The 15,353-nt window shown below is 38.2% G+C and overlaps 1 protein-coding gene across 4 annotated transcripts in view; it reads left to right on the plus strand.

Moving 5' to 3' along the window:
• LOC124164527 overlaps positions 1-15,353 on the plus strand; it is a 258,207-nt gene that overhangs the window by 177,552 nt on the left and 65,302 nt on the right. For 2 of the 4 annotated variants that reach the window (XM_046541885.1, XM_046541882.1), the window contains exon 1: positions 10,598-13,579. The exons of 1 other annotated variant lie outside the window; for it this stretch is intronic. In XM_046541885.1, the coding sequence (XP_046397841.1) occupies positions 13,355-13,579 (225 nt within the window). In that variant the 5' untranslated portion in view covers positions 10,598-13,354. Of the gene's footprint in view, positions 1-10,597; positions 13,580-15,353 lie in introns of those variants that run through there. One more of the 4 variants, XM_046541883.1, reaches the window with a different exon arrangement.

Below are 15,353 nucleotides of genomic sequence, written 5' to 3' on the forward strand. Positions count from 1 at the left end.
TATCAACCAGTCGCATATCTTCCTGGCTATGAAATCAGGTTTTTTTATTTTTTAGCGCCGCTAGTAACAGAGCTTTTTCTTTTTCTCAGAGTCTTATCAGAGAAATTTCTTTTTAGAAAAGAGCATCTATATTCTATTTAAAATATAGTTTTTAATAAATGAGTTATCATCGCCTTTGGAAAACGTTTAAATAGAATAAGATTTTTCAAGGGCAGTTTTCCGACCATCATCATTCCATGATGACCCATTGTCTGCCGTACTAATGCTGGGAGGGAATGGAAGGATAAAAAATATCTTTCTTTCGAAACTAGTGGCCTGAGAGGGTGACGTCAAATAGCAATCGGGGAACGCTGCAAAATGTATTGTGCGTGGTATTGGAAAGAGTTTTTTTACTATGCAAGTTAAGCTGTTCTATAATAGCACATTCACATCTTAACAGGAAGATGTTGATAATATTTTCGCAGGTCCCAGCATTATTTATATATTTGAAGAATTTTTCTTTGTTATTTTCTAAATTATTATTTTCAAATTGTAATTATGTAATCTTAATCCGGAGTTTCCTGGAACTTTGCGCTCTGTGTGCACTGATATTTAAAATTAATTTATTGTACTACGGTTATGTCATCTCAGCTTCCCTCTGAAGGTCTTTATGATCGATTGCCATTAATTCGCAGTACAAAATAGCTGATACAGTTACAAGTGTACTTTCTCCATGTTTTCACATACTCGTCAATGTACATCAATCCATCAAAGAGTGTTGAGCATGAAGTGAAATAAGTCTAGTAATACATTAATCATTAGGGATGCGTGAAAATCGCAAATGCGATATAGATGCGATGTGCGCAAATAAATGTGACATAGATGCGATGAGTCCGCTTAAAGCATGTGAGCGACTGGCCAGCTGCTAGTTGGCTGGGACTCTACGTGGCCGCGAACTACAAGTGGGCGCGGGCAAGCTACACCTCCACCACTCTTATGTCTTATTCCTTAATGTATTAATGTTCTACAACATAATTATTTAAAATATTCTGTATTTTGTCATATAACTGCTTTTCACTACATTTTATCGTCATCTACCTCATTATGAAAATAAAAAATAGACGCTACAAAATGCGATAAACTGTTATTGGAAGCACGATTTTCACGTATGTCTAATTATTATACTTATTATTACTGTATTATGCTAAAATTATTATTTTAAAGTAATAATTATTTAATCCTGAGCTGGTAATTGCGGGTAAATTATCCTTGGTTTTGGATTACGGTTTCATGTTATTTAACTCTCTGGTTTTAAGTTATGTATTTTTGGTCATAAGTCTATCATGCCGACCATATTTCCGTTTCATAACAGAATTTTTTGTGATCAAAAAGATGATTTAAAATATTAGTTATTCAAGTGTTTGTCAACCTATTCGATAAGAAAAGATACCTTTAAATCCTTGTTAGCACTGAAACCGTTTTGTTTAATCCCAGTTCAGAACTCACTCATTTTTTTGCCCATAAGTAAAGTGTTGATGAGCGTAACTTCATTGTGTGTGTTATTTGTAACCCTTTCGACAACTTTCACTGAAAACGCAATTATCATTATTTCTGTCTCAATCTATGTACCAGCCATCCCCAACGTCATCATTGAATGAAACGCTAACATTGCGGCGGATTTTTCATCTTCTGTTCTTCACCTTTGTGTCAAGTTTCCATTGTTGTAGCCAATCGCCTCGGTAACTGGGGAAAATCACAACTCTCTCCACATCCGAGGAATGCTGCATAACGGTCATGGCATCACTTAAATTTCCATATCACTCCGGCAAATAATGATAGAGAAATGATGTTTGCTGCAATAAAAAAATAAAATTTCCTATAAATTAGTAACAAAATATTTTTATGTTAAATCTGAAAATAAACCATTATTTTGTAAAAAAAATACGCCTTCTGAAGCTGAAACTTCAATGATTATTCGGAGTTTATCTAAATTGTTAAAAGTTGTAAAAATGAGCTTCCATTCTATTTTTTGGTAACGAAACATATCTCAAGCATAATGAGGACAAGTTTCAGATCCCTTCCATCACTGCATATAACGTATTCCAGCGTTTTCCACATTGAGGTTTATTTTGTCTGACCATGGTTGCATTATGGCGTAATATTATCAAGGTCACCTGGTCGGACAAAATAAATGGTCCGACAAAATAAATCGCCATGTGGGAAAAGCAGAGTTTTTATTCTCTTTTTACTCCTATGATAAAAGATTTCCATCAAATTACTCCCTCTGATGGTAATTATTGTATTTCAGCGTTTTCATGGTGATTGCCTAGTGCAGCCAACAAAATGTGTGCGTTGCCACAGCTCTGTAACCAAGGAGTTGCGACCCCATCTTAATTGGACATGAAATGCTTCCCATTGTCTCCCATAGTAAGTCCTGAAGTATTGCAGACTATTCCTGAAACACGCTGTGTATGCGGATGAAGATAAATCGTGTTGCTGTAAAGATTGGTTGGTGTCCATTTATTTTTGCTTTTTTAAATTCGGAATCTGTTTTGGTATAATATCAGTCTCATTTGTGTCTCTCAGTCCGTATATTAGTCTCTCTAAAGACGTTGCACTGTGGTTCGATTTCGGGTTCTTCTCTGCATTCGTTATCTCCTCTTGTCAACCCTGTGGCCCAAAATGGCCCCTGAATAAATGAGCGGTCGGGGTGTTTGCCTGCTCGTCGCTCACTTCGTTAATTTGTTTTCCCACAGTCTCATAGCGCCATCCATCTTCATTTACTGCTCCCCTCTTTTCAACTTCTCATTCTCTCTCCGATTCGTGCGTTTGCATTCAACCGCTCGCTGCCATTATTCTCTCGAATGGGCTGTATAGTGTACAGTGTATATAATGTTCAAAACCAACCATCATGACACAAGCAATGTGTAAGGAAATGCTATATTTCAGTGTGTGTTATTTGTTAACCTTTTAAAACTTTTATTAGAAACGCAGTTATAATTATTTTTGTGACAATCTGCGTACCAGTTATCCTCAAAACAGATTGATGCCTCTGGTATTGACCTTACCGCTCTGTGGAGCGTTTTTTTCAATATGGCAATGCATCGTTTGGCGAGAGAAAGCGACCTTAGATCATCTATAATATATAAGCTGATGAAGATATTGGTGGAAAATTGACTCAAATAGGAAGTATTCGAGTTGGTAGCTTTAGTTTGATACTATTGGCAGTTTCAATCAATGAATTAACTGGGTACACGTATTTCGGAGCGTAAAGTGCACTCATGAGGTATGATTTTGATGTCGTCATTCCACTCGTAAAGACCTATGTAGTGTTTCTATAGTAATCAAAACTGATAAAATTAATGTTCTACGAATTTATCATTGAATGGCAAAGATGATGCTCTATCCATAGAGTAAAAACATGCAATGGCGCGCTTGATGCCAATGCAATAATGGAAGTAATGAGGACTTACGTTCCTATTTTTATGGGAATTGGGCACGTTTAGCCGAGTAAATACTTATAAATTATTATTTAAATATTCTACCTGTTAAAGTACGTTTGCATTAAGTATTTAAGGAAGTATTCTGGCAGTCTCCCCTCTCTTCATGGACTTTCCTTTTCAATTCACAATAAGGCCTACTCCCTTTCAATCTACCTAAAAATCCTATTCTCTTCCTTCGTATCCCTCGTTTTCCCAATATTCTACCCACTAAAACCGTTTTCAGCATCCCCTTCACTCTAAGTACACCTTCCATCCATACCCTCTGTCTACTCCGCATCTCATCTGGAAGCTGCCTCTCTTCACCCACCATGTCCATCACTTCGTCGTTCCTCCTCCTATCCGTCCGCTTCACCTTATCCATTCTTCTCCACACCCACATCTCGAATAAAATCCTTATATTTCTGAAACATCAACTTTAATGGTAATAGTTTTCCTATCGAAATAGTCTGCATGAATGCAAACGCTATCGTGGTGGTCTGTCAATCGATTTCATCAAATCCATCACGTGATATAGGTTTCAACCTTGGTCCCCTGCACACAAGCCAATGCGCCCTATTGTGTATTTTTTTGAGCTTTTACAATTTTACCGGATAAAGTTGAATTTAAACACAATGTAAAATTTGGAAGCGAGCTATAGCCAGTGGGGAAACATATAGGTGTCATTATCGATTTTCAGGGCGTATGATAACTACGCTACCTAGCGGATGTGTTTCAATGAAAACATTCTTATTTACTAATTTCATGCCAAGCTCAAGTTGTGCGGCATTCCGGTCCAATAGTATGCTTGTTGGGCATTGTCATTGAATTTGGTGACTGTTTTATCCGTCAACCTTGCGAGCCTGCGAGCCTTGCGATCCAATTCCACCAGTAAAGGTTGACCGATACAATATTGATTTTCCAGTGACTCTGGAAATGGGAATAGCTTGTTTTTTTCTTAATAAATGGAAGTATTATTGAACTTTTTCGTTGATGGGAATATAGATGATAGCTCAACTTAGCCCTTACCTCTGTCAAAATCGTCTGTATTCTCTGTTGATAATTTTGAAGCATGAGTTATTTAGTAATTATATGATACTTATGTCTAGGATTTATAGAATTTCCTCTTCGTTATTGCAAATTAATCAGTGAGTAATTGATGGTAAAAATTTCAATTATCTAGCCACTCATAAAAATAGCACATTTTTTTGGTTTAATCCCAATTTTCGTTCGCTGTGCATGGAAACGACAGTACTTTAAAATTTTCTGTCTTTTAAAAACTTTGCTTTCTCCCAAAAAAAATAGGTATTTTTAAAAAAGTCAATATGGAAGAGGTTTTACTAACAACAAATTTTGGCACTAATTCAATTTTAACTGAGTTCTGCTGTGGAAGATACATTTATAAGAGTCCGTTCTTTCATTTTATAAAATCTCAGGTCACTAATTGGAGACTTTCTTCAAAAAGTAGAATTTCATAGATGAATTGCCGTTTTCAGAGATTCAAAAGCCATGACTCTTTTCGTACAACTTCGGAAATATTTGTTTCTGTAAGGAAAATTATAATAATATTTATTCCAACTCAAACGTTTTAAAATGACACATGTTCAAAGCAATATTGGATGTTTAAATGACCCCGGTGGTGTACTCACCTTCAGAAAACAATCGTAACACTGTTTATATTATTAAATTTAAAAAAATGTCTTCCGCATAAACTTTTGACAAATAAGTTTTATATAGGAAATAAAAACAATGGTATTGAAATTAAATTAAAAAAATTAAAAAAAGGAGTACGGTTCGAAAATACTTCTACGAGATATCCCCGACAACATTTTTGTCGGTAAATAGCCAGTTTCACATGTATTTGGAAGGTATACATGAATTTGCTTTCTTTTTTTTCAAATTGGTAAATTTTTTGCCTCAAGTAAAGAAAAGTTCTTTGTATAAGTTACTGATTGCATTGAGGAAACGTGACAGTATGTTTCATTTAACTCATAGTTTATTCATTACAACTGATCGATTGTTTACCGAGATGCAACACTTAACTCGGTATGCAAAACCCTTCATCTCGACTTAACCTCCTCGTCCCTGGCGTATTGCACACAATTCTTCAACGTTTGAATTTTTCACCACTTAGTTAAGTGAAATGTCGTTAATTCAAATAGTTCTGTGTGTGTTGACAGATAACAGCATCATACAGAAGCATGATTCACAGAAATTTCTTTGTTAACACGTTGCGTACCGGGGTATTTAAATTCCTTTTAACCCTCTGTTCCGGCGGTTTTTTAAACATCACTCACTGAGCAAACCTTCCATTCGAAAAAATGCCATAACTTATTTAAAAATTAAAATTTTTTCATGCAATTTTGAATGTAATGCTCACAAATAATTTCAGAATCTCTTTCTGGTGTGATACTCCATGAAACATTTTCCCTTGTGGAGTTGAATGCCGCAAGTTGAGCACACATACCTTGTTTCTTTTCTAATTTTTCTCGAAGCGCACATTTTGCATCTTCTTGTGTGATATTTTTTCGTCCCCTTCCCCACAATAGGAACAAGATGGTGTTTGCTAAGGTCTCTCGATAAGCGCTGTGGGTGATCTCTTGAAGGGGCCCGTCCTGTTGGCTTATCATCGTAGTCATCGTCCGAGAATGATTCACTCGACTCCTGCCTACTCGCTGCCCACTCTTTGGCGGTCTGGAGCAAAAAGCCTTTGAATCGAATGCCATTATTTTTGTTTAGGGTTTTATAAACTCTGGAAGCATTGAAAAGAGCGCAATTTATTAGCCACAGCACGACTTTCTTCTACCATTTCATTGTTTTTATCATGAGGGAGTAATAGGATAAGTGCATATCCGCCCTGTCAACACCTTTCATGCACTCGTTGTATTTTATAATACAAGTGGGTTTTTTGATTGCCTGTCCTGTAACCCAATCTTTTACCTTTGAGTTACCCATGCTGGCGTTATGAACAGTGCTAATCATTCTTACTTCCCTCTTGTCTTTCCAAACCACTAGTAACACCTCACCTTTACAAGAGAACGTGCTCTGTCCCTTTTTCAAAGTTTTTGCCTCGCTCTTCAACGCGGGAGGGAGTCCCCAATTTGGTCTTATGGTTCCACACACTCTTACTTTGTTATCTAAGAGCAGTTCTGCAATTTTCTCACTATTATAATAGTTGTCTTGATAGGCATGATGCCAAAGATTGAGATGTGGCTTCAAAAGAGACAAGATGGTTTGTTCTAATTTTTTCCCCTCGGCTGAATAAATTTCTAAATTACTAATGTAGCCAGAATCACTTTCACAAATCATTCGAAGTAGTAAACCATATTTTACAATTTTTGCAGGATTATAGGTCTTGATGTATATAGATAGGATTTTCAATCTTCCTCTCCATGGAATCATGGCTTCATCAAGTGACAATTCCTGCTTTGGTTTCTACACATTTTGAAAATTTTCAACTAAGTATTCCACGGTGGGTCTTATTTTATGTAGTCTATCCGAAGTATCTAAGAATGCTTCGTTATCACTAAAGTGCCACGCTTTCCACATCTGCTAAAATCTGTTTCGCATCAGTAGTCACTAAATATTTTTGTTTCGATGAAAGGATCTGTACTCCAATATTCCTTCAGTGTATCTTTCCTCACTTGACCCATCAGAATCAAAACAGAAAAGATTTTTTTCATTTTAGCCATGGTTATGTTTGACCACTTCCCTGTTTTTGGCGATTCTTTGTATTTATGCTTATTTTGACAGCAATACAAATTGGATTGATGGCACATCATTTCAAAAAAATCATTACCAAGAAATAGTGAGACCACGTCGAGGATGTTAGTGGAATTTTCTGGTAATCTTTTCACTGCAGGTTGGCCCAAAAATTGCTCTAAATATCTCTCAAAATCTATTTTTTTCCATGAAGTAGAACTTCCTGCCAAAGCATTGTCTTCATTTTCACTCGCATCGGAGTCACTTTCACTGATAACTAGAGGAATAGGTTTTCTAGTTTCCATATTCACCACAAAATCAGAATCGCTTTCACTTTCGTCGTTATCCTCGTCATACCCTAATGCAGGGGTCGGCAACCTTTTGAGTCAGAAGAGCCAAAAATTACAATTTACAAAATTTCAAAGTTTTAAAGAGTCACAAAAATTTTTCTTACCAACAATAAATAGCACTCGCATAAATATTTTTTTATAAAAAAAACAAATCTATTTATTCATAAGAAAAAATCTATTTATTCTTATACAAGTAGTGTTTTTTACAACAAATTAGGTAATATATCAGGTGTGTGTAAAAGTCTTTACCGGATTTTTCGCAAAATAAAACACGTTATTTCAAGTATTTCCTTAAAATTTATTTAATCAAAGTATTGACCATTCGATTCTATACATCTTACCATCTCTGAAGTAATTTATGGATAAAATTCTAAAAGAATTGTAACTCCTGTGAGTTAAACCATTAATTAACCCATTTTTTAACTTCTTTGAAATTGGCAAAGTGTTGCTCTGCAAGCACATGTCCTATTGATGTGAAAATAAAAACAAACGATAACATACATTTCAAAAATTTAAACTTTATTAAACAATGCAACTTGTACATAAAAGTAAAAACAAACAAATTCGATGGGAGCGTTGGCTTTGCATGGTGTTAGAAAGTTCGGACAAAATTTGGCTCATAACTTGTTGTTTTAAGTTTCATACATGACTCCAAATTTTCATTTGTTAGTTGGCTACTTACTTTACTTTTAATTATATTCATGCAAGAGAATGCTTGCTCGCACGAATATGTCGATCCGAAGATTGTCAGTACTCCAAATGCCAACTTCTTCACCTCACTGTAGCAATCTGGAAGACTATTCCATGCGTCGAATATAAGTGCCTCAACTCGCGGCAATTCTTTTAAAGCTGTCCATTTTTGTTGCGTTACGTACATATATTTCTGGACCTCCAACTCTTCCAACTTGCTTTTCAACTCTGTAAATTTTCCACTCCACAAAGCTTTACTTTTTAATCGATCAATTGCATTTCTAAAGATCCAGTATCAACTCCAAAGGGCTCAATATGGATTTCGTCACTATTTGTGTTGAGAGTATTTTCTATGAATGCTAGAGTGGTTTGTTGGTTTTAAATTGCTGAAATCTGTCAGCAAATTCATCTATAATTTTTTTATAACTGTGCTGAAGTAAATCGTGTCAACAGTTGCTCTGGTTTTTTAATCGCGATATTGCTTTAGAAATTGAAAATGAAGCAATTTACCGCTCTGAATATGTTCTGCTAAAATAGTTAATTTTTCTTCGAAACAAACCAATTCTTCTACCAAAACATAGACTGGGATTCCCTTTCCTTGCAGTTTTAGATTCAGCTCGTTTAATTTTGCCGTGAAATCTACCATGAAATAAAATTTTTGCAACCATTTGCCGTTCTCTAATTCAGGGTGATTAATGCCTTTTTCATTGAGGACTGTATTTATTTCATTTAAGCACAAAGCAAAACGTTTCAACACCTCACCTTTGGAAAGCCATCGCACTTTATTGTGAAGGAGGTCGGAATACTGAGTCTCCATTTCATTTAAGAATTCTTTAAACTGACGATGGTACAGTGGTTTTGACAAGATGCTGTTAACAATCATGATCAGCTTAAGGTTGGAAGGCGATATTTGGTGGAACTTGTTCACAGGAAACATAATGTAAGTGTATTTTCATTATGTTTCCAACAATCATGATTACCAAATTCATGACCTCAACTATTTCGGCCGGAAATTTTTGGACACAAAGCGCTTCTTGGTGTATTATGAGTTGGAGCGAATTCAGTAGGAAGGCAAAGGTCAGTTTGAGTAGTGACGGACGATTAGAGCGACAATTGCTGGCTTACGTCGTGAACCATGGTTCGCGCCGGACTGGCCCCCACTTCCTTCGCACATCAACAGCACTGCGGCGACGGCTTCATTCGAGAGCTTGCTTCTACCATACTGACGACAGTGACAACGCGTATCACGGGGGAGAGGTGGAGTGAAAGGCGAGTACAATGGGCTGAGAGAGAGAAATGGTGCCCAATCCTCGTTGGTCGATTCAAAATCTTTTTTAAATGTTATTTTAAATAAGTAATATTTGCGTATGGAACTAAAGAGCCGCAGTTTCATATCCAAAGAGCCGCATGTGGCTCGCGAGCCGCTGGTTGCCGACCCCTGCCCTAATGGTACATCTGACAAATCATCAGCACACAAGTCTAACAAAATTTCTTCTTCATCCAAAGTGTTGTCCTCCCGGTGTGATGCCATAATATGGAATATTCATATGAGTGGTTTTTAGAGCACAAATGCGTGCAAACCTTCAAGGAAAAAGATAAAAAAGATGCCAACGCTGGTAAGAAGAGGAACGCCGATTCTGGGTGGAGGTGTTGAGAATGGATATATGTGCCTATTAGGGAGTAATGCCTTTGGTTTAACATGGTTAAAAAGCTAATGTTTAGAATATAACTTTACCCAATCAAACATTATGATGCATCAATTCATTATGAATTACGAACAACAACTGAAAACGTACTAACGAATACGTACTTTACGCTTTAAAACTGTTTAGGTTGATGCGCCTAAATGACGAGAATCTTCGTAATCCGTCCGGAACGTTCGGGAAAAAAATGACGAGAATTCTCGCCATCGGTATGCAACGTGTTAACATCAAATTAACCAGAAATATGTAGATATGTCCCGGGACTTTGGAGGTTAACGTTGTAGTGCTTAGTTGTTTCAAGCGTGACTTTATGGAATCTAATTAATGTCATGAAAAGTAAAGAAAACTTTTTAATTTCACATAAATATTTAATGTAAGACCTAGGATTTGACGTGGCTCGTCATCATTTGGTGAGGTTAATTAATTGTAGGTTTAGGTGTCACTGTTGCGTTCACCATTGTTGCGTCTGTCTCCACTTTGGATTACCGTGCCGATCTGACGGAGCCGATAGGTCGCCCGCGAGAGGTCAGAGGGGAGGCAACAATGGGGAGGGAGGATTGAAGTGTTGAGGGGTGGAGCCTCCCCCACCCCCCGCGCGAAAGAGGGGAGGCGGGAGTGTGTGGCGGAGGTGGAAGGGGGTTGAGTCGAAGTCCTCTTAAAAGGGTTCTGGCTCTTCTTGCGCTCGTCACTCGGCCAGTTTTAGTTCCCGGCGAATGCGGGCGAGGCAAGCCACTCCCGAGGATTCAACACGCCCCCATGCACGAACTGTCCTGAGGATCTCTGCTTGCTGTCATAAAAGAAGGGACCAGGGTCGGCGTGGATATTTTGAAGGCCCCAAACTAAAGAGTCAACCTACGAGGAAGTACAGTGGGATATGAATCCGAGTGACAAGTGATCCCATCCATCCCTTGACCGCCGCAGTGAATAAGGGAGTGCATTGTTCGACCATCCCTCGCGTTGTCACCCAAGTGCGTAGATCCTGTTACTTCTTTTCAACATCTGTTTTCGATTGCCGAGGAGGATTCCTTATGGATGGCCAGTTGTGAAGGAGTTCGGAGAAGGAATAGTGTACAGGGAGTTTACGAGCCTTTTTCTTTTTCTTGTCCAAGTGTACACGGTCGTGGATTACCAGCAGCCCATGCAACGTTATAACTTTAGTTTGAGCAGTGAATCTTTGCTCTTGTATTTCAAAGTGAAGTAAGCTATTAATACTCGGTTCTGTTAGAAAATCAGATTGAGTTTTTCATACCGTGCCCGTCTTTTTTAAAGTGAATGTGGCATAGCAGTCCATACGGAAGCTAGTGTACTGGCTGGTAAAGCTGGCAGTTATAGTAGTGCATCCTTGATATTGGATTGAATGTGAATGACCCCATGGAAACCAGCTCCAGTGAAAAAAGCTGAATAGTACATCGCAAGTTTTTGAGGCCGTATTTTTCTGTTGCATAAGTGAAATTGGCCGTTGATCACCAGTGAACTGTACTTACGACAGTGAATGTTATTCGTAGCGAGGAGATAAGCATCCTGGTTCTTAATTTCAAAGTGAAACATCCTCTGAAAACGGAGAATCGCAACGTTGCGAATGTTGAAGTGTGCTCTGCAAATCTAGTTCTCTTCGAGACGTGTCTCTGAATATCGCTGAGGCAGCCAAGCCGGATAAAGTGCCTCCCTTATCTTAGTCACGAGTTGGGGAGTTTTAATCGCCCGGAGTTCGGAGGCCAAAGGTGTGGTGGAGGTCATGGAGGAGATGTGACTGTCATCGCCAGCGCGAAGAAATAGCGAAGGATATCTCAAGGGTCCATGTCCAGCTCAAAGGGCGTCGTACATTCCTTCTCCAGTCCCACCTATGGAAAAAACCAAATACTTTACGGTGATCTTTCCCAATCAAGTGTCATCTTAAACTGCTTTCATTCAAAATTAATGCGTCTTCAACATTTTAGCAATGATAATGCCTGAGTAGCTATAGATAGATTGCACAATTGGTTTTCGTGTTTTTTTTTAATTTTGAACAATACTGCAGTGGCATTTAATTTGAGGATTTCAATATCCAATCGCATTCATACAGACCATATCACGACCTATCTCCTCCATTTTCCTTTTCTATTTTCCAACTGAGGACGCAATATTTTTATTGAATTTCCCCTTTTTTCTACAAACATTTATCCCTTCATAATAATTCGACCAAACCTAAGTTTGAATTTAAATAAGGCTGCGAAGGGTTGAACGTAATTTGGGTACCAGAAGCTGTGACAGAATAGCCAAGTTTCCGCCCTTGTCTGTATTTCTGGTGCATCTTCAGATCAACTTGCGATTGGCTTTTCCGACGTCGCACGTGTTATCTAATTTTTGGTGTTTTAAAGGACGATACTTACAACTCCTCAATTGAGTTTTTGTATTTCTTTCGCTTCTCGTATCTTGAATAATATTTTACATTATTTTTTTATATTACAATTTATTACAGGGTTGGGATTTCTTGTCAGACTTTGAAGTAGCAATTGGTATGGTTAGTATCCCTATTTCAGCTCTAAGTTTTCAATAGTTCAAAGAAGTTTGGAAACCTTCTCAGAATTAGTGCTTGTGTACGCTAGATAAGTTGACAATCCGATTTCATAATCATTGTTTTTAATTTTTACCCTGCGTACGTTATCTGTGCAAGAAAAATATCTAAGTAAATTGATATGTAAACCTTCAAGGCATTTGGTTAGCATTTATGTGGGAGTTAACTTAGTGAGAGTGCCGTGGCAGTTTCGCTCACCTTGGAGTATGAATTTGGTAATACATATCTTGAATCAAGATTAGAGGTGCGGTAGCTGCGGGATCAGTTTTGTTGTATATTTCTTATAGGTAGCTAACGTATGGTCCATAATCATCTAATTTTTGCTGCAACTCGATAGCCTTTGTGTTGTAGTTCGAAAAAATTGGCGTGTTTCAGCCATTAACAAATTTGGCATTATCATCGCCAGAAGGATTGTGTTATTCTCTATTGAATTTACCTATCGTCGTGATAAGGTAAGAATCCATCCATAGTTCATTTACCAGTTCAAAAGCCTTATGGAATAACATTGCCTCGATACTTATTTGCTACAAGATCGCCAGGAGCTAATTGACACCACCGCAGAAGGAATTTAAATCCGTATTATAACCCTCCTTTTAAAATTGAAATGCCCTACAAATGTATAGATGAACTTGAATCGTTTAAAAGGTTTGCTGCATGATCAACGAGAAGTGTAACGCTCATATTATCACTCTATTTAATCCAGGAAAGTGTGTTTTTTCTTCTTACTCGTGCACCAAAGCCTAATGGAATAATATCGCCCCAAAGCTATCCAAGATCTTATGTCCTTAAGAGGTTTGTCACCGCCCAGCCCATGAAGAAGAAGAATGACTCCATGGATTCCGTGCGACTGTTGTGAAGTGTCCTGGGATTGACGTCCGTGACAGATCTTCTCCGGCGATGGGGGCGGGGGGCGTGGCCAGTGGTGGGGAGAAGACGGGGCCGGGCGACACCAGGGCGGCCCCGGGCGAGTCGCCACAGGCGCCGCCAGGGGCCGACGCCGAGTCGGTCGAGCCGATCAAGGGATGTCCGGCGGCGGCGGGGGCAGGCGTCGAGCCGGCGAAGCCCCTTCCGACGGACGCCCCTGCTCCAGCCTCGGGTTTGTTCCTCAAGAGCTACCTGGTGGTGAGTTTGCGGACGGGAGCGCGTATCCTGTAGCTGACTTCAGCCGGAGACGCTGTGTGCCTCTGCCTTTTAACCGCGGCTCTTCTGCGCCTTCCTTGTGGAATGTCTACTCTTTATCTTCTACGTTCTTCAATTCTTCTGTCTACTTCTTGATATTCTTTTAAACAGGGATTTGCTACCTTTTCATATAAACATACGTTGATTTGAGAAAATTATCTCGGGAAAAGGTAGCCTTGCCAACATGAAAATATGGCCCAATATATTCCGATTTAAATACTTTTGATCTTTGAATATCTTATATCTCGCCATCGACCTTTCGTTGAACAATCCGTCAGTCACTATCCTCGTTAATCCGGTAAATTTTCCCCTAACCTTCCTTTCATAATCTTCTCTATGCTCTCTTTGGCACACTTTCCACCATCAAAACAACTAGTAGTTATTGAGAGGAGGAAAAATTTAGCATCAAAATATTTAGTAAAAAAGTATGTATCAGAAACTGAGGCACCAACTGATGATAAAATGTTATGAATTTATTATCCGTCTGCTTTGATCATCCCTGTCAGCTTTTCCCATCATTGGGACGGGCAGTTGAAGCTGTATTTTGAATTGAATTTGACATTTATGAACATGAGGGCCATATTGTCAAACTGGCAAGGCTGGGTGGATTGCCGGTATAAAAATGTAACTAAGCAAATTTTATTAAATAGCTATTCCATTTGTACTAACATTCTGTATTATATGATCTCAGCACGTAATCTCGTAACTGTTACATTAAAGTTATTTTAATAATTTGTTGTAGAGCCGCATGTAGCTGTTTCTGAGGTCACATGCGGCCCGCGATTTTTCGACCCTTGATTTAGAATTTATTCCCTAATCCACAGAACTTAACCCCGTTTACAACAACTTCGATGGATGTGAATTGGGTTATTATATAAATATCATGTTTGCTTATCTTCGAGTACACTTTAAACTCGCAAACAGGACATTCATTACGCTCTCGACCTTGGTACCTCTAGCGGAAGAGTCGTATCACGAACATCGTTAAAAAACGAACCCTTCTAATCCAATGAGACCCATGGGATTTATTTACTTTCCCGTTAGTTTGCTACTGGTTGCTCTCACACTGCAAGAGATGTAAAGCTTTATATTCCTTAGCAGTATTCTGCTTTATATTTTTCAAGACACGGCGAAAAAGTTAACTCGAGTTTTACCGTTCATTCTTGTGTAATCCCAATTGAAATAATGCCCCTTCAAAATGCAATAATTGTAGCAACAGCCCATCATTGCGATCGTGCAATATTTTTTGTTTACATGACAGAATCAACGACATTATTAGAGACATGGTTGATGGTCGAGAAATATATGGCAAAGCTGTTTACTAGTGCTGTCCAAGAAATTTTCTCCGTCTCACTCATCATTTTATGTGACTATTTGTGTTCTCATTTGAGCCAACATCAAGAATTTGACGTCAAAATGTAAGCCAAACATGAAAAATTTAATGCAGCACCTTATCTCATCTCAAAATTGCATTCACTCTTAAACTATCACTGTTTTAAATCGAGCGAAATCACCGTGGCTAGTCCCGGTATGCTTTAAACTGTTGTAAATCTGTTGTACCTAATCGTTTCCAAAAACCGACTCGAGTTTCAAAATAACTGTGATATTATCTTGATACCCCAGTTTGGTATAGAAACTGAGATACCATCACTGTAAATATGTGTATATATGTAAACTTCCACAAAATTAAGCTTCAAGCTTAGCAAAATGTTCGCAT

Source organism: Ischnura elegans, chromosome 8 (genome assembly GCF_921293095.1).
Source record: "Ischnura elegans chromosome 8, ioIscEleg1.1, whole genome shotgun sequence".
Lineage (NCBI taxonomy): Eukaryota > Metazoa > Arthropoda > Insecta > Odonata > Coenagrionidae > Ischnura > Ischnura elegans.